Consider the following 22,446-nt stretch of genomic DNA (forward strand, 5'->3'; position numbering starts at 1 on the left):
TCAAGGACTGTAGTTTGCTGACCTCTAGGTGATGATAATTTCCAGGATGAGGACAAAGTTAAGTAGAAGTGCTGACTGTTAGAAAACAAGGGGCTAAGGTTCTTTAAGATTAGTTTATTGACTAGATAAAACAGACAAACAGACATTTAGAGACAAACATAAAACAGATCCAACAGACATTTAGAGAAAACTCCATGACCAACAGAATATACACTCCTTAAGTGCACAAGGACCATTCTCCAGGATAGATCACATGCCAGGCCAGAAAAACAAGCCTCAATAAATTTTAAAAAGTCTGAAATCATATTTAGTATGTTTTCTAGTAGCATTGGAGTGAAATTGGAGGGGTGCCTGAGTAGCTCAGTTGGTGAAGCATCCAACTCTGGATCAGGTCATGATCTCACAGTTTGTGGATTTGAGCCCCGTTCAGGTTCTGTGCTAGTAGCTCAGAGCCTGGAGCCTGCTTCAGATTCTGTCTGAAACTGTCTCTCTCTTCTCCTTCCCCACTTGCACTCTGTCTCAAAAATAAACATTAAAAAAAATGCTTAAAGAAATTGGAAATTACTAACAGAAATTAGGGGGGTTCATCAAGATGTGAAAGTTAAATAATGCTTCTTAATCTGGTGGGTCAAAGAAGTCACAAGAGAAATTAGAAAATTCTTTGCAATGAATGAATATGAAGACCAAAAATGGGATGCAGTGTTCAGAGGGAGATTCATAGTTATAACTTCCTACATCAAGGAAGGAGAAAGCTATCAAACCAAAAAGCTAATCTTCCACTTTAAGACAGACATGTAAGAAAAAGGAACAGTAACCAAAAGGGTCTGAAATGGGTATGGAGATGGAATGGAATGAAAGTCCAGATAGAGGAGAAAAACCATTTCTCGCTAACAGGAGCAGAGGACAGGAGAGTGGTTTCTGTGTTTGCTGTAAGTGTATAAAATTACCATCTTTACCACTTTCATCTGTTTTCTTTGTGAAGCTCGATAGGTAGTGACAAAAAAGACATAGAGCATTGTAGATTTAAAGAACACTCCATATGTCATATGGTTGAAAAAGTTCTTGAATGGAGTTGATTAGAGGAAACTATTATGAATGTCCTTTTGAGGCTGGCAGCAGTGTGTTAGAGAGGAACTTCTCATCTACCATGTTGTGTGAGGCCCTCAGCTGCTCTTGGGGAAGGAACAGAAAAGGCAAATGTTTGCACTCCTATTTGGCCAGGATATTTGCTTGTCAGGGGAGATGGAAAAATAAATGAGCAGGGAAAATAGAATGGTCAATAAGCTAGATAAGGATGGAACTAAAAGTAAAAAACTAATGAATAGGGAGCAAGTAAAGGGGTCAGTTAACTAACTGGAGATCACATAGGCAAATAAGCCCCTTGAGAGTAGGGAATCTGTTTTGTTTGCTACTCTGCCCCAGCCCCAAGAATAGTGGCTGGCACAGTGTAAGTGGAAGATACTTGTGTTGAATGAGTCACCATGGGAGAGTGGGACTCATTTATCAGCAAACTGGAAGGAGAGGTTGTGGTCAGGGCCAGAAGCTTGAATGGAGAGTCAGATGGAGGAGGTGCAGTGTCATGAAAGACATATTGTATGTCTGACATGCACATGTAGTTGGTTTTGGTAACTTAACCTTTATCATTACTTTCTTTGGACTGTTGTAGGAATTATGTTTAAAGAAGTAAAGTAGAGCCATTTCTCTTTAATTGGATGAGTTGACCTTTCCCAAATAAGTATCATTTAAAGCCATTGGGACAATCAGGGCTGTTAGATTCTACTTTACCTGGATGGAATCAACCAACCAGATACTAGTAGGAATTCCCTTCCTTTCCCAGTCAGCCTTCTAGCTGTGAAAGCCAGAAGCCCAGAGTACTTCCAATGCTACGTGTGTTCTGTTTAGTTTATCACAGATGTGGACACTATTATATTTACAGTGCTGTATCACCTCCCTAAAGGTATATTGACCTTTCAGGGGGCTTTCAAAGTCCTCTTTTTTGCTTTTAGTACAGGCATACCTTATTTTTCGTGAGTTTTGCTTTATTGCATTTCACAGAATATTGTGTTTTTTACAAATTGAAGTTTTGTGGCCAACCCACATTAAGCAGGTCTGTGGGCACTATTTTTCCAGCAGCATTTGCTCACTTTGTATTTGTCACATTTTGGTAATTCTCACAGTATTTCACACTTTTTCATTATTATCCAAGAACTGAATCTTCAGCACTTCTAAGCTATACATGAAGGAGTCTGAATCTCATTTAAGATTAGAGATGGATATTTGCAAAGGAAAGGTTTACAGTGGAAGGCTGAAATGATAATAATCTTGTTTTTATTTTTTTTAAATTTTTTAATGTTTTTTTATTTATTTTTGAGAGACAGAGACAGTGTGAGCAGGGGAGGATCAGAGAGAGGGGGAGATACAGAATCTGAAGCAGGCTCCAGGCTCTGAGCTAGCTGTCCGCACAGAGCCTGACGCGGGGCTCGAATCCACGAACCATGAGATCATGACCTGAGCTGAAGCCGGACGCCCAACTGACCGAGCCACCCAGGCGCCCCGTGATAATCTTGTTTTAAACAATACTAAAATTGTTTTTCCTTTAGCTCAAATAATCAAAGAGTACTTTGATTTTGAGGATTCACATCTTTTTTGAATACTTGCTATAGTTCTTACCCTGGTTTTCCCCCTCACCCAGTAGTGTAATTACTCGTACATGGTAAATAATGTCTGTACTGACTGATCTTTAATTGTAAAATGCCCTTCTCTCTACCTCTTTGCCTGGTAAGTTTCTTTTATGATCTACCTAAAATATCTCCTCTCACATTATCCCCAGCTCTTACAGGCAAATGAACAGGCCTCTGTCCTTAGAGTAGTTCACACTAATTCCTATTATACTGCTGTTATTTATTTGTCTATCTGTTCCTGTCCTTACCTCTTATCTACCAAAAAGCAGGGACTTTGTTTTATTCATCTTAGTGTCTCCAGTGCCCTGTGTGTGCCTGTCATGCATGAGGTACTCCAGAATTGTCTGGCAAATGAGTTTGACAGCAAGAAAAAACATTTACAAGTACTTTGTAGACTCTTTAAAATTTTCTGCAATTAGGACACTTCTATTAGGTGAGCAGTGATTGATTATGGCTCAGTGATGCAACCAGTAGATGTAATTAACTTAGAGAAAAGTTAGCCTTCTTTCCCTATCCCAGCGTATTTTAAATTAAGCATAACACACATTTGGTACTCGATATAGGTTTGTTAAAAGTACAGAGATCTACCAAGACGTTAACAAGGGACCGTTATTGGTGTGGTACTATTTTTGTTTTTTAACTTTTTTCTTTAGATCAATTTTTTCACTCTTTCATATTTTCCATTTTTAATGGAAATAAACTTCCATTTTAATGGGAATAATAGAGACAATTAAGAGAAATAAATGCCTTGGTACAATTTGGAACCAATCAGCTGGGTCAAATTGGGCCAGTCCATGATGCTTTGGCAACAAATCTCAGTGGCTTAGAAAAGCAAAAGTTGATTTGCCGAGGTTCAGCTGGGGTTCTTTTACACCCAGTGTCTCAGAGCCACGCCTCCTCCATCTCTAAGTGGCTTCCAAAGTGGCTGCAGCCAGGGGAGGGACAGATGGAGGAGGCCTGCCAGCTCTCACCAGCCTCAGCACATGTCCCTTGGCCGTGGCTAAGACGAGTCCCATGGTCCCAAGCTGCCTGCAAAGTACAGTGGAAAGTGTAGAAGAATACTCGTTGTCCCTAATAGGATATTTGTCGCATTTGGGTAATTCTCACAATATTTCAAACTTTTTTCATTTTATTTTACAGTTACTGTAATGAATGTATGTTGGATCCAGACTGTGGTTTCTGCTACAAGATGAACAAATCAACTGTCATTGATTCTTCCTGTGTTCCAGTTAATAAAGCATCTACCAATGAGGCAGCCTGGGGCAGGTATGTCATTTATTATATACCATAAGAACATAAAGTAAACTCTTAGAATGAGAACTTCTTTATTACTATATTCTCTATGCTATACATTTCATCTTTGTGACTTACTTTATAACCGGAACTTTATAGTTTTAATATCTTTCACCTATTTCTCCCGTCTCCTGCAACCAACCTCCCCTCCGGCAACCACCAGTTTGTTCTATTTAAGAGTCTGTATTTTGTTAGTTTGTTCATTTGTTTGGGTTTTAGATTCTACATATAAGTGAAATCATACGGTATTTGTGTTTCTTTGTTTGTCTTATTTCACTTAGTCTAATTCCCACGAGGGCCACTCTTATAGTCACAGATGGCAAGATCTCATTTTTTTAATATTTGAGTAATATTCCATCGTGTATATATGCCACATCTTTATCCATTCATTTTTGTTGGACCCTTGGGTTGCTTCCATATCTAAACTATTGTAAATAATACTGCAGTAAACACAGGGATGTATATATCTTTTCAAATTAGTGTTTTTGTTTTCTTTGTAAATACCTTATAGAGGAAGAACTGGATCACATGGTAGTTCTATTTTTAAGTTTTTGAGGAAACTCCATGTTTTTCATTGTGGGCTCTGCCAAGTTACATTCCCACCAACAGTGCACAAAGGTTCCCTTTTCTCCACATCTTTGTGAACCCCTGTTTTATCTTGTCTTTTTGATTCTAGGCATTCTGACAGGTGTGAGGTGCTAGCTCATTGTGGTTTTGATTTGCTTTTCCCTAATCATTATTGATGGATGTCTTTTCATGTGCCATCTTTATGTTGTCTCTGGAAAAATGTCTGTTTAGGTGTTCTGCCCAATTTTTTTTTTTATCTTAAGATAGGCTTTTGAGTATTGACTTGTATAAATTCTTTATATACCCTGGATGTTAACCCTTTATCAGATATATCATGTGCAGATATCTGCTCCCATTCACTAGGTTGGCTTTTTGTATTGTCAGTGGTTTCCTTTGCTGTGCAAAAGCTTTGATCTCGGGGATGCAAGTATGGTTCAGTACTCCTAAACCATTCATCGTATATCACATTAACAATAGGAAGGATAAAAACTATGTAATTATCTCAGTCGATGCAGAAAAAGCATTTGGCAAAATATGTTCATGATTAAAAAAAACTGTAAACAAAGTGGGTTTAGAGGGAACATACCTCAAACTAATCAAGTACACATATGAAAAACCCAGAGCTAACATTATACCCAATGGGAGAAAGCTGAAAACTTCTCCTCTAAATTCAGGAACAGACAAGAGTGTCCACTCTCATCACTTTTATTCAACACAGTACTAGAAATCCAAATTAAAGTAATCAGACAAGATAAAGAAATAAAAGGCATCCAACATGGTAAGGAAGAAAACTGCCACTATTTGCATACGACATGATACTATAAAGATTCCACCAAGTAACTATTAAAACTGAAAAATGAATTCAGTAAAGTTGCAGGATGCAAAATCGATATACTGAAATCTGTATTTATACACTAATAACAGAGTAGCAGAGAGAGAAGAAAACAATTCTACATACAATTGCCCCCAAAAGAATGAAAACCTTAAAATAAATTTGACCAAGCAGATGAAAGACCTGTACTCTGAAAACTGTGAGACAATGATGAACGAAACTAAAGATGATATAGACAAAATAGAAAGTTATACCGTGCTCATGGATTGAAACATTAATGTCATTAAAACATCTATACTACCCAAAGCAATCTGTAGATTCATTGCAATCCCTATCAAAAGACCAATTTTTTTTTAACCAAACTGGAACAAATAATCCTAAAATTTGTATGGAATAACAAAAGACTTTGAATAGTCAAAACAATCTTTAGAAAAAAGGACATAGCCTGGAGGTATCACAATCCCAGATTTCAACAAAGCTGTAGTAATCAAAACAGTATGGTCCTGGCACAAAAATATATGCATAGATCAGTGGAACAGAATAGAGAGTCTAGAAAATCCATGTTTTTATGGTCAGTTAATCTGTGACAAAGGAGGCAAGAGTATACAATGGGGAAAAGAGTCTCTTCAACAAATGGTGTTGGGAAAACTTGAAAGCTACATGCAAAAGAATGAAACTGGACTGCTTCCATATACCTTACACAGAAATAAACTTACAATGGATTAGAGACCTAAATGTGAGACCTAAAATCATAAAATTTCTAGATAAAATTACATAGGCAGTAATCTGATACTAAGTAGCCTTAGCACTATTTATGGATCCGTCTCCTCAATCAAGGGATACAAGCAAAAATAAACTATTGGAAGTACACGAAAATAATAAGCTTTTTCCCCGTAAAGGAATAAATCTTCAGTTTTGTTTGTTTATTTTTGTGAAAGGAGAGAGAGAGAGCATGTTCAAGGGGCAGAGAGAAAGAGAGAGAGGGAGCATTCCAAGCAATCTCTGTGCTATCAGCACAGAGACCTATGCAGGGCTAGATCTCACAAACTGTGAAATCGTGACCTGAGCCAAAATCAAGAATCAGTTGCTCAACCGACTGAGCCACCCAGGCACCCCAGAAACAAGTCTTATTTTTATTTATTTTTATTTTTTTTACAGACTTTTTATTTTATTTATTTATTTTGAGAGAGAGAGAGAGAGAGAGAGAGAGAGAGAGAGAGAGTAGGGAGGGGCAGAGAGAAGGAGAGAGACTCCCAAGCAGGCTGTGCACTGACAGCACAGAGCCCAGTGTGGGACTTGAACTCACAGACTGTGAGATCAAGACCAGAGCCAAAGTCAGACACTTAGCCAACTTAGGCAAGTCTCAATTTTTTAAACTTACAATATGAATGTGTTTATAGTCAGTGACTTCAATCACTGCAGTTCTTTTAAACTAGTCTTTTAAACAATTTTTTAAACTGATTTTCATAACAGTGTTACTTTGCAGGGTATACTGATGAAAAGGGGACATGAAACATTGCAGTTGTATGTTTCACAAACTTAGAGTAGAGAAAGCACTCAACCCTAGACTCCAGGAAATCCAGATTCCAGACCCAACTCTGTCCTAAGCTGTAGGGGTTTATCTCTTGAGACAGATGTTCCTACATATTTCCAAGGTGAATGTCTCCCACTGCACATTGTTTAAGTACACCAGTAATTATCAAACTCTGAAACTTAAGTAAAAGAAACTTTTGAAGTCAAAATGAATATCACTTTAAATTCTTTCATGGAACTATTGTTTTCTTTGAGGGCTTTCCTAGAATTTAGTGAAATTAAGCAATGTAATGATAAAAGTTGACAATCATTGGCATGTAACCAGTCTAGAAAGCTATAAGCCTTCCTCTTTTTGACCTTACATTGTAGTAGGCACGTAAATGAAATATTTATATAGAACCAATATTCCCCACATTTATTAACTAATACATATTATTTATGGACACAGAAAATATGCAAATATTCTTCGATATGACTTTAACTTACATGTTCTAAATTCCCATAAAAAGAATACTATGCTTTCTGTCTGCCTCCTAGAACTGAAGAAGCCAATGAAATCTGTAAAGTACTTGTATCTCCTAGAAGCTGTAAAGTGTAATGTATCATTAGTCCTTATGCTGTTGTCATTAATCATTTCATTAGGGAATTTGTTCAAAGAAGGAGAAGTAAATTATATAGTATTTGACTGAAAATTCAGATCCCATTTTAAATACAATAACGACAAAGAAATATGTAAAGGAAATGCAATTATTACTTAAAATGAAAGCTTAAAAAGAGCTTTCTGTAAAAATACCTAGTGTATAATTTTCATAGCCAAGCTTCATTAGTTAGTTAACTGATTAAATATTTCTGGATGTAATACTTCACAGTTTTAACCCTTTCAACAGATTAAAAACTTAGTTTGCTTGCCTAAAATTATGAATATGTCATGAAATTTATGTATGTCATTCCTATACTTTGCAGAATTAACTTATAAACTAATTAGAAATGTATACTAATGATAAAAGAGCATTAAAATTAGACATTTCTCCTATCAGTAGAAGGTCTTGAGATCAGAGGCCTTAAAAGAGTAGTTTTGTTCTATTTGCACATAACAGATTGTACACGTTCTTAATAGAAATGTATATTATTTTATGTTAACGTATTCTTACATGTTATGTATATATTTAGACCATTTTTCCTTGAGTACACTCACTACTAGAGAAAAGTGAGGCACAGATTATACATAGGGAAAAATACAAATAATTAAACAGGGTACACAGAGAACTTTTATGTTTGTAGAATATTCTTAGAATAATCTCAATCTCTTTACCACTCCCCTGTAAGAAAACAAAAAACAAAAAACAGGCTTTGTCACTCTTCTCTGTGTTGAGTGACAGGCCTTCTGTGGCTTAGACCCTGTGATTAGTTGCTTCAGTCTGTGCTAGGAAAAAGGCAGGATACAGTTACCTTGAGATTTTCCATTTAATAGGTAAATGGCATTCATTATATTTTTGTTGGTTGATAGCTTTTATGTAGTTTCTTGGAGTAGAATTCTCAGGACAAAATCTACCATTACCTTGTATTTGCATCAGAGATGTACTGTTTATAGATATTTTGGAGTCAAGAATTGGGGAAATTCAGAGCCATATATCCTGATCTCTAACTGTAGCTATTTCCTGAACAGACACCAGGTAGAATGGTAATACCACTCATGATGGAGATAGTATGATGATTTTGGTGAACTTAGAATTGTCTCAACATAATGAAAACCATTTGCCTATATAATCAACTATAATAAGCTGGAGGGTGCCTGAGTGGCTCAGTCAGTTAAGCTTCTGACTCTCAGTTTCAGCTCAGGTCATGATCTCATGGTTCATGAGTTCAAATCCTGCACTGGGCTCTACGCTGATGGCACTGAACCTGCTTGAGATGGTCTCTCTCCTCCTTTCTCTGCCCCCTCCCTTGCTTGTGCTTATTCTCTCTCTCAAAATAAATAATTAAAAAAAAATAAGTTGGAAATAAAACTTAAGTCAGCTGGCATGCTTTTCTAATATCTATGTTGTTAAATTTCAATAAAAATGTTTTTGCTTAATCAGTTGTCTAAAGAAGATACATAATTGGCCAACAGGCACATAAGAAACTGCTCAACATTACTAATCATTTAGGAAATGCAGATCAGAACTATAATAGATACCATTCCATATGGCCATTAGGGTGGCCACTGTCAAAAATGTGTGTGTGTGTGTGTGTGTGTGTGTGTGTATTACACTTGTTGTGGAGGATGTGGAGAATTTGGAAACTGTGTACACTGCTGATGGAAATGTAAATTGGTGCAGCCACTATGGAGAACAGTGTGGTGGTTTCAAAAAATTTTTAACAAATTGTCATCTGACAATTCCATTTATGAATATGCATTAAATGAATTGAGGGAAAGATCCTAAAGAAATACTTAAATGCCTATGTTCATGGTATCATTTGTAATAGCAAAAGATAGAAAAAATGCAAGGGGCAGGTGACAGATGCATGGAAAAAGAAAATGTGGTCTGTACATACAATGATATATCATTCACTTAAGGAAATTATGGCACACAGTACCACATGGATGAATCTTGAAGGCATAAGATAAGTGAAATGAGCCGGTCACAAAAGTACATATGACTCCACCTATACGCGGTACCCAGAGTAGTCACGTTTATAAAGACAGAAAACAAAAATGGCCATTGGCACAGGCAGGGGGAGGTGGGGAATAGTGTGTTGTTGTTTAATGGGCATGGACTTTCAGTTTTGCAAAATGAAAGAGGTTTTGGAGATTGCTTCATATATCAAGATGAATATACTTAATACTACTAAATTGTACAATTTAAAAGTTTAAATGGCAAACTAAGATGTGCTTAGTTTTAATGTTATGTGTTAATGTGTATTTTACACAATTAAAAATAAAAAAGTAAAACCCATGAAAATTATTTAGCATACTTCTAGAAAATAGACCGAACTGATGGGAACCATCCCCACCCTGCCCATCATCCCTCACACTATCATATGCATCCCCTACACATGCAAATACAAGTCTCACGCCCGGCGAAGTTGAGGGAGATCCCCAGGTGCCACAAATGAGAGTGAGAGCAGCAAGCCACAGGGAAGTCCAGGAGCCCGGGGAGTATCAGAAGGGAAGCAGACCTCGAAAGTGAAAGGCTAGTGTCGTAGGTGCCAAGGGAGCTAGAACTCCAGCTTTGTCTCTTGAGCTGTGCGATGCTGTGCAGGCTCTGAAATAGGGACCAGAAAACCTGTCAGGCTGGGCTGGGCTGGGCAAGCTGTAAACCTCTCTGCTGTAGGACCTTGATAAGAAATAGTGCCACACATGAGAAAGAAAAGCCAAGAGCCACTACTATGCCCGTCCATAGAGCCACCTCAGAAATAGACATGCGGTTGTCAGAACCCAGGACACATGAGACTTCCATGGAAGGCAACTCTGTAAATGTGAGAGGATCGTCAGAAGTTACAAAATAGATCACTTAATGAAGGAAAGAAGAACAGAGAATCAATACTTAAAGAAGCTTGTGTTACAAAAAAGATATGAAATTTTAAAATCTGTTTGAAAGAAAAAAAGGAAATAGTATAATTTTGTCAATTATACTGACACTTGTACACTTAATGATGTGTGCAGTGTGTGTATCTGTGCATGCATATGTTATACTTATGCTAATTTTGCTAAAAATAAAAATAAACCTTAGAAAGCTAAAATTCTAGATAAATAACATAGAATGGAGTATGAGAACTTTTAGGAAAAAAAATTCCTGTACATTTCTTTGTTTGCCAAAGGAAACAGAACTTATAATTAAGGTTTTCAGCTTATTATAAGTGTCAAAAATGTGAGTGTAGTCTCTTAAAAACATGTACTAGTGGGGGGAAAATGAAATCAATCCAACTAAGACAAGAAAAGAAGAAAAACTATGGGAAAAACTATAGTTAAAGGAAATCACCAAAAAAATTAAAATTAAATGTGAATGCAATGGTTATTACAGTAAAAATAAACCATTTAAACAACTCATTAAAGTCAAATATCCTCATACTGGATTATTTTTTAATGTAATGCTGTTTACAAGAGATAATCATAGAAAGGTTGGAAATATAGTGAAAAACATTAGGTGTTAGACAAGAAGACAAAAAAATAGAGATTAGAGAATTTGGAAGACTTACTAACAAGCTTAATATAGTGAAATGATGAACCTCTTCAAAAGAGTTACCATAAATGAATAGGGACACCTGGATGTCTCCGTTGCTTAAGTGTCCAACTTCGGCTCAGGTCATGATCTCGCAGTTAGTGAGTTCGAGCCCCACATCAGGCTCTGTGCTGACAACTCAGAGCCTGGAACCTGTGTTCAGTTCTGTGTCTCCCTCTCTCTCCTACCTTCCCCCATTCATGCTGTCTGTCTCTCTTTCTCTCAAAAATAAACATTAAAAATTTTTTTAAAAGAAGAAAGCATACATTCAATGAATTTGTATAAATATGTAGTCTAGTAAATTCTAAGTAAATTCAGATAATTGATATTATGTAAAATATCTTTTCTAAGCAAAATGCAACACAATATATTTATCACCGTTTCTGTTTTTGTTCAGAAACTTTAAAATATTATCTTAAAATCAATCAATTGGTTAAGAAGAAGTCATAATGGAAAATAAGATATTATAAGTAATAAAAAAATCCACAAGAAGTTAGAACTAGAATAGAAAATTCCCATGTAGAGTAAGCAGAGATAGAAAAATAAGACAAAGAAAATAACAGAAAGCAAAAAAAAAATACTAGAAAGACTCAAAAAACAAAAATTCATTGTTCGAGAAGACCAATATGATGGAAACACCTCTGGCATTACTGGTAGAGGAGAGGGAGGGCACAGATAATCAATGTTTAGAATGAATAAAAAAAGGTGTATTACAACAGATAAAAAATATGAAAATCATCATAATATTATGGATAGTGTCCAGTGCATTTGAAATCAGATAAACTGGACAGCTTTCTAGGAAAAAATACAACTTTCCAAAACGAACTCAGCGTCTCTGTGAAGTGTAATTTTCATTCCCATCATACTGATGGAAGACAGTGGAGCATAGCGGGTCTCAGTGACTTTCTCAAAAATCAAAAGCCAGTTAATTCCACCACTTTTAGGGGAGCAAAAATGGGTAGTAGGAAAATGCGCACTTTAGAGTCCAGTAGATTCTAGTTTCAGCCTTTATCATTTACCTCAGAAGTGGCAGCTGGACAGTCTGAACCTCCCCAAGCCTTATTTCTCATCTATACAATGGGAATAATACAGTTGCTGTGTTGAACAATAGGGCTTTTATGAAGATCAAGTAAGAAACTATCTGAAGACACTTCTAAATGTACTAACCGGTGCAAATGTTATAGTAAATAACCTGTACTAATTTTTTTCTTAGATTTGTCAATAACACATTTTCTAAATTAGAATAAGCATTTCCTAACAGGCAAGTACATTAGAATACTTTCTATTTCTGCTTCTCTTCATCCACCTCCCCATTTCCTGGCTCTCTATATACACAGAACCATAAATAGTCTATCCTGGAGCTTCAGACATCCTGACTCTTTAAAAGTATTGCTAATGAGGCATACTTTCTTAATGTGCTGATTCAGTCTTTGTTTCCTATAATACAACATTTTCGCTCTGTAATTAGCTCACTAAAATAACTAGATAGAGCCCCTATTTGGCAGTTCATTGTTCAGACTCACACTGAATGCCTGGTTTATTGTATTCGTTCAGCAGAGATATTTTTCTCAAAGCTGCACTCTGATACAGCACTCAGAGTATTTTTCTGGGCATCCACCCCACTACCACATGGAAGTCCTGTCAACTGAAGTCCTTGCTGTTACCACAATAGCCATTGTGATTTCCTGCCTCTATGCCTTTCCTCATGCTGTGCTTTCTGCCTAGAATTTACCCTCCTTCTCCCTTTTTTTGATCTCTGCCTAACTTCTAACCATTATATTTTGCCCAGATTAGATGTCAGTTTTTCCTTTGCAGTCCCTCTGATTCGCCCCAGGAAACAATACATATTACATCCTCTGTTTGGCCTCCAGCATTCATTCCCCTGTTAACTTCTACTGTCTTACATGATAATGATTTGGATTTGGATACATCTTCGCTTCTAGATCACAAATTCCAATGTCTGTTTCCTGCCCCATTTTTAATTCATTGGTGCCTTGTACATACAGGGAGAGATTCAACAATAATTGTTTACTGACAGAATAGAAAAGGCTGCCCTTAGTGGAAAATAGATAACAGTTTGAAAGTACTGCAGTTCCACATGAGAGGCTCTGGTGTTCTGATTGTAGTCAAACCTTCTATATTCATATTTATTTCCAGGAAAGAGAATCTCTCAAAGAAAAATGAGTGATGTCATTTTAATTGACAGTTTTAAAGGTTTACCTGGTACTAATTAGAACACTAAAAACAATTTAAAAAATAAAACTTAACCACATCTTCAGGGATGCATGCTCTATGTTGCACGTAGTCACTACATGAAAAATACTTTTTAAAAACTATTGGAAGAAAAATTCAGCACACTTCCTCGGGATATTCACTGGTATGCAAGGGAGGCAGTGTATCTATGTGAGAGTATAAGATCAAGTGTGTTATAAAACCAGGCCAGATAGCCAAAAACAGGATTTTCCCTTGATCACTTCTTTTTTTTAATTTTTAAAAAAAACATTTAGGTACCTTTAAAGGTAAATATAAAGGTATCAGTTTGCATTTATAAAGAGAAATTTATTTTATATCAGTATCTTAATATATTCATGTACCAGATTAATGTTTTTATTAGTTATTAATATTCAGAATTTAAAATGTTCAAATTGTGCTTGTAAATTAATAATAGTATAGTTTACAATTAGTTTTTGCTAGCATACATCTTTGAGAAGTAGAGAATCTAATATGGAATATTTTAATTTGTTTTACTTTTTACATTACACTTTTCTTCATGCCTTTGCTTGACTAGACATCATTATGCTAGATGCTCCCTTTAAGATCTATAACTCTACACTGTGTATTTATAAGTTTCATCTATCCATAAAGAATTCACATGCCTCTGGATTCTTCTTTTTTTCAAGCTCAGAAACTTAGCTTCTCTTGGTCTTAGTAACTTTATTACTCAGAATGATGCTGTTTATGTTACAAAGTATACAAATCAGAAAAGCAAAACATCTGAATAATTTATCTCCCTCATCCATGTTAATTTATCCATTTTTTAATTTTTTTTAATGTTTTTACTTTGAGAGAGAGACAGAGAGCGAGCATGCAAGCTGGGAGGGGCAAAGAGAGAGGCAGACACAGAATCTGAAGCAGGCTCCAGGCTTGAATCACTTAGCACAGAGCTCATGCCAGGCTCGAACTCGTGAACTGTGAGATCATGAACTGAGCTACCCAGGCACTCCTAATTTATCCAATTTCTTAGTTGACATTTAATTGTAATGATAAACACATTTTAATGGTTTTATCCAAGTAGTGATACTCATAATGTATTTGACTATACTTCATCTTAGGCCAAAACTTTACATTTCTCATCCAGTCCTTGTTCTGTTTATGTTTTTAATATTATTCTTCAGTTCATACTTCATTTGCAAAGGAGACCAACAGTTATTTCTCACTAAAAAGACTAAAGAAGACTGTGAGACTTTTAGTTTAAGGGCAAGGCTAAGAGCTGAATTGCATGTGCTTGGGAAATATAAAATACCAGTGGCAGATCTCGGTTCATCAAATAGTGGTGCAGTTAAACAGAAGATGCACTAGTGCAGAGATGCAGTCTGGGGAGGTTGGGATTTGTCAGAAAGGGGGGTTGAGGGAGCAGTGGGGATAAGAAGATGGAAAATACATGGCCGGAGCTAATACTGGAAGTGTGAGTGTGAATTCAACTGTCAGCCTTTTTTAGGAATTTTAATTTGATATTTGCAGGTGCGTTGTACATGCGTGTGGAAAGCATACTGGCAGTGGTTTTAGGCGAATGACCTTACATGATACCTGGATGTGGATATGAAATGTTATCACATAGAGAGATACAGTTCCCTTCCAAATATTCTGAATAAATTAAAAAGAAAATCAGTTTGCACTAGTGTGATTTTAATGCTTGGCAGGAAACATCTAACTAGAAATTAATAGCGTCATGTTTTCTTTACATAACTATCTTCTATTCTTGGCAAGTGCGGTGAATTGTATTATTGCTCAAAATATCTGCTGCACTTGCTAGGGAAGGATTAGATGTTTCTAGCCCATTAAGTGTTATCCACATGACTCGCTCTGGCCAAAGGAACGACTGTGGGACCAATCCATGCCGTTATTTTTTTCCTATGAGAGAGGGAGAGATGGTGGGGAGAGGCAAAGAGGGAGGGAGAGGGAGAGGGAGAATCCCAAGCAGGCTCCCTGCTCCTCAGGAAGCCCTACATGGTGCTCGATCCCATGACCCTAGGATCATGGCCTGAGCTGAAATCAGGAGTTGGACTCTCAACTGACTGAGTCACCTAGGCACTCCCAATCCATGCCCCCTCTAAACTGAAGTTTTAAGAGCAAGGATTTGTCATGTCCTCTTTCCCCCCCACCACCCCTGCAGTGTGGTTGGCAATGTCCCAGAAGGGGGCAGTGCCCTAGAAGGTGTTCCATTAGCTTTGGTCACAGAGGAGAGAAAGTGTGGAGTGAAACTATAACTGACCTGAGATGCACCTGTCTATAGCATACAACATTTTGGCCCCATTTTATGACACTGGGATTTGGAGCTCTTTTCTTACCTCTGTATAATTTCTCTTCTGACTGAGACGCCGGATCAGCTGTATTCTACACTGGAAGAGGCACAAATTTTCTTTATATAAGTTTTAAAAGGAAGCTCATTTCTAAACTATTAAATAACAGTACAGGAAGACAAAAGAATCTGGGAAACAATCACAAAGGGCCTTACTAAAATGCCTTTAGTTTGGGGAATACTACTATATGGGCAGAAGGCTGGTCGCATTCTTAAGGAGGGACTCATGTAAATGGCTTTGGGTTTCAAAGATAAAATCGCGATAGAAAAGGGAAGGAAGAATTTTTCAAAGAACAGGTGGAGGGAAGGTAAGGCTTTAATATAAGGGGTATGGACAGGTGGTATCTGCATTTTAAAATGTTATTATGTATTTTAATAAAGACACTGAACAGAAAGATTCTATGTGTTGCTATGATACAGAAAGAACAGCTGCATTTGAAATCCAAACACTCAGAAGGTTTCCTGCCAGAGAGGGCGTGTGAACTAAAGTCTTGTGGTCCTTCCTGCACTCATGATTTCAGCAGTGGCTTTAAAAACAATCAACAAAATTGTTTTTCCACTTCTAAATCTGGGTTTGTGACGTGTACCATTTGTACAGTTACAACCATGTCATATCATTTGGGATTCACCTAGACATTCACGAAGCAGCACCCTTTGGAATTACCGATGTTTCAAAACAGTGCCCAAGGGGCAACCTATAAACTATCAGAGCTCAGTGCCCTGTACCAGGATTTTTAGGAAGAGCTCTCGGTAGTGCCCTTTACTGTATTATCACTTGTCCTCTCCTATGAGAAGTGCTGTCTTATTTTATCTAAGATATTAATTTTTTTATTTAAAGAGAAAGCACGTTCAAGTAGGGGAGAAGGGCACAGGGGAGAGAGAGAATCCTAAGCAGGCTCCACATTCAGCACCGAACTGGATGCGGGACCCAATTCTACAACCCTGGGATCATGACCTGTGTCGAAGTCAAGAGTCAGATGCTTAACTGACTCAGCCACTCAGGTGCCCCAAAGAAGTATTATTTTTTAAAATAAAGAGTTCCAAGTGTTAACCGGCTTTATTTTCATTTCAGAGGTGCATGTGTCCTGAAAAAGGCAGATAAAACTCTCTGAAAAAGAACAGATAAAATTTTATTATAACTTTGTTGTTTATTTGATGTGTGAGTTTTGGGCAAAAGATTGGATATAGACCTGTTCTGCATGAAAATAACCCATAAATATTAATGTTCTTATGTTTAATTATTGGTATGTTGAATTTCATAACAGAATTTAAATTTGGTCCACATTTTTATGGCCTCTATAGGTAGAAATACAAAGAAGCCTTTTGTGCATTCATTTTATAATATTAATATTTGATGTTGTGCTACATACTGTTAGGAATGTATTAAAATACACAGACACTACCTCAAGGTTTATAATCAAGGAAGGATAGATAACAACTTTTAACAAGTATACTTTAAAGTTACTGTGAAGAAACTAATGTTTCTTTTACAAATACATAAAGAAAAATATTTACCAAGTATACTGCTTAGGGTCAAGAACATTTAAGGAAAGAAAGGTTATGAAAATAAGTTGTAGAATGTGTAACATTTTAAAATTCAGCTCTGGCTTTTTGGAATCTCAAATAATGGAAAGCTTGAGGAATAAAAGTTCATAGCAAACTGTAGGACAGAGTATTTCACATACAAAATATGGGCTGTAGATATTTATAAAATTATGTGTTCCTACCTTAGAAAATAATTTTAGATAGTGTGGAAGTCCCTCCATCACAATGGCTTCCTTGAACTGCCTGTGACATAACTGAGAAAAAAGTATCCAAACTATAAAGTTGCTTATAAATCATTAATTTGTTTTATGCAATTTTAAAGCTCATGAAAATATGTTAACACTTTGAGTTTTACTGAGGTATGGATGACAAAAATGGTACATGCTTAGGGTGTACAACATGATTTTTTTAGGTGTCTAACATGATGTAATACGTGTGTACCTCGTACGGTGCTTACCATCAAGTTAACACACCCACCACCTCACGCAGACACTGTGTGTGTGTGGTGAGAACATTGAAGATTTGCTCTCTCAGCAAAGTTCAAGTATTCGGTACAGTATTATTAACTATAATCACCATGCTGTACCTTGCATCCCAGAATTTATTCTTCTTATACCTGAAAGTTTGTGCCTGTTGATCAGCCTCACATTTCTCCACGTCTCAGCCCCTCTTTATTTTGAAAGAGAAAGTGTAAATGGGGAAGGGGCAGAGAGAGGAGGAGAGAGAATTGCATGCAGCTCCATACTGACAGTGTGGAGTCTGATGTCAGGCTCAAACTCACAATTCACAAGATCATGACCTGAGCCAGTCAGATGCTTACCTGACTGAGCCATCGAGATGCCCCTTTCTGCATCTGATTTATTTTACTTAGCATAATGGCCTTCTGGTTCAACCATTTTGTCACAAATGGTAGGACTTCCTTCTTTATAGGGTTGAATAATATTGCATTGTGTACACATATGTGCACATATACACATAAGATATTTTTTTTTATCCATCTACCTGTGGACATTTAGGTGTTTCCATATCTTGGCTCTTGTGAATAATGCTTCGGTGATCACTGTTTTTCTTGACAAAAATTTCATTGGAAACTAAAAAATGAGATTGATATGTGATTCCTGGAAACCCATTCATTAAAGCACTCAAAGCCACCAAAACTTCTTAAGCATCAGGAATATGAAACTATTGTTCATGAAACTATAGTGTTTTGTTTTCTATGGGTGCAGGCTGCCTGACTGGCAATGGAAAGTGATCTTATTTATCTTAACAATGAGCTTTTAGGAAGTTCCTGATTATGCAGACTTATTGTTATTTTTTATTTAAAAAATTAAATTGGCTTAGGAAGCAGGTGATCAGAATTCTCAGGAGAATCAAGGGATGAGAGGAAGGGGGAAGGGGCAGAGCAGAGTCAAAAATTTTTCTTAATGTTTATTTTAGAGACAGAGTGAGTGAGAGGAGGAGAAGAGAGAGATTGAGACAAGAATCCCAAGTAGGCTCCACGCTGTCAGTGCAGAGCCTAGTGCCGGGCTCAAACTCACAAACTGTGAGATCATGACCTGAGCTGAAATCAAGACCCAGACGCTTAACCGACTCAGCCACCCCGGTGCCCTGCAAAGTCAACATTTTATATGTCTGTAACATCTGTAACTTTTCTACACCTGTGTGTTCAAACTGTAGTTATCATCTGGGGGGAAATGTGTATGAAACCTAACATGTACATTTATTCTGTATATTTAAGTATTCAGCATTGACTGAACTGCTTATAATCTAAAATAGGATTACAAAACTTGGTATTTGTAAAAACTTGGAGATCAACCAGAATGACGCATGTAAAAAAAGAATTTCAAAGGTGTTTACAAAGCAGAGAAATGCCCTTGCCCTGGGCAGTGTCACAGAGCTGCATTTAGTAACACCGAAGTTAAACAAAGGATGTATTTTTTCAGAACATCTTCTTCCCTGTAATTGAGCTATTATCGTCAGTTCTTCATTGATTCATAAAGTACCTGATACTTGGAAGCAGTGAACATTTTAGCAAATAGTTCTTAATCTGTTATTATAACTCTGCTCCTTTAATAGAAATTAGGAAGGTACATAGAAATATTTCATGTCTCTTACAGTTAGACTAGGAAACATATGTTTGAGCTCTGCTGCTCAATTAAGTCTGAGAACTTTTAAGTGATGATTTCTGTCTGCCCTGAGCCAGAAAGGAGGCAAGCTCTACAATACCACATGTTAATGTAAGGGAAAAATTTTTTTCTCTAGCCATCTTAGGTTCTGGGCTGGGCTCTATAAGAAGACATGTTAACAAGGGAAAACAAACAGAAGCTTGTCAGCCTGCGTGTATCATGAGAGAAAGTCAGAAATGAGTAACTCGAAGACATGGCTTAGAATTCAGGTTTATATAGCATCTTCGACAAAGTACAATAAAGTTTTAGAGAAATGACAAGACAATGGAAAGGACCTTGAGTCTCAAGAGGTGGAGAATTGTAGGAAGGCAAATACATGGTAAAGGAGTGGGAGATAAAAGCTAGTTAGTAAGTTTGGCTGTGTAGATACCTCCGGTGCCATCCGCACGCTGATGGGCATCTAAAGTGCTCTGTGACTAACTTTCATCCTCCCAGGTAGGGAAGGAGGGATACCTTTGTACAAATTTATATCCCCTTTTAGCCAGATAGGGTAAGGACAGAGAGCTTTCTCTGCATCTGCTGCTGCTTAATTGCCTCCAGCTCAGAATGTCAAAGGCGTATTTTGGCTGGTTACCTTCATTTGGCATAACTGGGAAGAGAAGGGGGATCACACAGCCAGGAATGTCACTCGGGTCATAGGAGTGACCCAAGGAAGCTCTCCAGCAGAGTAGGAATGCTGTCAATTAGGAAGCATGGGTAGATGAATAAAGAGCTGGAAAATGTTATCACAAAGGTAGCCAGACTGGAAAGACAGAAGAAACTAGAGGAAAATAGAATTAAGATAAAATGAGATAAGCCTAGAGAAGTTCAAGAGACATGTGTCTTGAAGCCAGCTCAGAAAACACTACATGAACATAGTCAGCCTTCCCTGTAGTGTCTCCTGTGCAGATCTCTCTGGACCGGGCAAGGAACTGCCTTTGAAGGAAACAGAACCGCCCCAGGTGTACTGACCACGTCCGTATAAGACTGACAGCTGTGAGTTTTTCTTATTGGTATCTATACACTTAGGTAAAATGGTGTATATATAGCATTAAATGTTGTTATCTACTGTGTACAAATAACTCTTTTATGGATGTGCGTGCAGGGTGCCGTATCTTTGATTAAACCCCTGAGCCTTCATCCGTTGTTTTCCTCAGCTGGCTTCCGTAAATATTTCATGTCATGTCGTGCAGCAGTTCCATTTCCGAAAAGGCATTGTTTTCTGCATTAAGTGAGGAGCTAATTTATGCTTATAAATTATTGAGTATTCTCTTATCTGTGGAGCAGATGATCCACAACCAGAAGCTGGCAGAGCCCATCTGAAACGGAAAGAGGGATGGAGGTGACCATCCGGCCCGTGGCTTTACCTGTGACCTTGACTTAGCAACCTCCTCACCCCACCCCAGCACATACAGACACCACCCCCAGTATAAAAACATATAGCCCAGCCGTCGTGAGTTAGTATAATCCCTTAAAGAGAGACTTTCTAGCCTTTCTGAATTTGTTCTGAGTACTTCAGAGATGTTCAAAGAACTTTGTTTTCCCAAATTTAGGGAACTCTTTTATCTTACAGATTAAGGATTAAATGAAATGTTCTGTGTGTGCTGCTGTTTTAAAACATGAAGGATAAAGTCGCTTACTACTTACCCAGTCTTTTATTATATATATTTTTCCCCTCAACATGTTTGTGGGCATGTTTGTAGGCATTATGACCTAAACCATATCAGAATAATATTCTTGCTCCAGATAAGATAAATGACCAAGCATGCCTAGTATATTAGATATAAAACAAATTCAAAGCACCTGATCCTCTAAGCCTTTTTATTAAAGTCTTGTAAACTCTTAAAAATAGTAATGTTCAGAATTCTGAATTCAGTGGAGCATTGCTTTTCACCAGCATAGCCTCCAGAGCCTAGGAGAATAAAGGCGAATGGGTAGATGTTCTGGCAGCTTACCCCAGAGACCCATGAAAAGGCAGGTTTATTTCTTTGTTTTTTAATGTAGTATTGTTTTAATTTATGTGAATTTTCCTATATATTCTAAAGTACAACCATGGCAGGTTAATATTATAACTGTTCTTATTATCCACTGATTTTTTTTCTGGACAGCCCTAGCCTCTCAAGTCTCATCTCCTCCTTCACCTTCTGAGAAAAGAAAACACATTTTTTAAAATTGAAATATAACTAACATACAATTATATGAGGTGTGCAACATGTGATTCTATACATTACTCGGTACTCACCACAATAAAATAAGTGTAACCACCATCTGTTACCACTTAATGTGCTGTACTTCTCACCTCTGACTTACTCTGTTATAACCGGAAGTTTATATCTCTTAATTGCCTTTAGTTCACCCATCATCCCAGCCTCCTCCCTTCTGGCAACCACCAGTTTGTCCTCTGAATTTAGATGTCTGAGGTTTTTGATTTGTATTTGCATTAGTTTGTTTTGTTTCCTAGAGTCCACCTATTAGTGAAATTTTATGTTATTTGTCTTTTTCTGCCTTATTTCACTTAGCATTATGCCTTCTAAGTCCATATTGTTGCAAATGACAAAATTCATAATTTTTTATGGCTGAGTAATATTTCTTTGTGCGTGCAGGCGCGCGCGCGCACACACACACACACACACACACACACACACCTTCTTTATCCATTCATCTATCAGTGGACACTTAGGTTGTTTCCATATATTGACTGTTGTAAATAATGCTGCAGTAAGCATATGGGTATATATATCTTTTTGAATTAGTGTTACAGTTTTTTCTGGATAAATAAATACCCAGTAGTAGAATTGCTGTATCACAGGGCATTTCTATTTTTAATTTTTTTGAGGAACTTTGATACAGTTTTCCACAGTGGTTGTACCAGTTTACATTCCCACCAGCGGTGTGTGAGGGTTCTCTTTTCTCACATCCTCAACAACACTTATTTCTTGTCTTTTTTACCCTAACCATTCTAACCAGTATGAAGTGATATCTCATTGTAGTTTTGACTTGCATTTCCCTGATGATTAGTGACATTGAGCATCTTTTCACATCTCCGTTG

At 37.1% G+C, this 22,446-nt stretch overlaps 1 protein-coding gene across 1 annotated transcript in view; it reads left to right on the forward strand.

The window, feature by feature from the left end:
• Positions 1–22,446, forward strand: part of SLC2A13 (solute carrier family 2 member 13) — a 345,368-nt gene that overhangs the window by 262,517 nt on the left and 60,405 nt on the right. The window contains exon 8 of the mRNA XM_029955511.1: positions 3,822–3,947. Coding sequence (XP_029811371.1) covers positions 3,822–3,947 — 126 coding nt within the window. The remainder of the gene's footprint in view (positions 1–3,821; positions 3,948–22,446) is intronic.

This window comes from Suricata suricatta, chromosome 10, assembly GCF_006229205.1.
Source record: "Suricata suricatta isolate VVHF042 chromosome 10, meerkat_22Aug2017_6uvM2_HiC, whole genome shotgun sequence".
NCBI classification, from domain to species: domain Eukaryota; kingdom Metazoa; phylum Chordata; class Mammalia; order Carnivora; family Herpestidae; genus Suricata; species Suricata suricatta.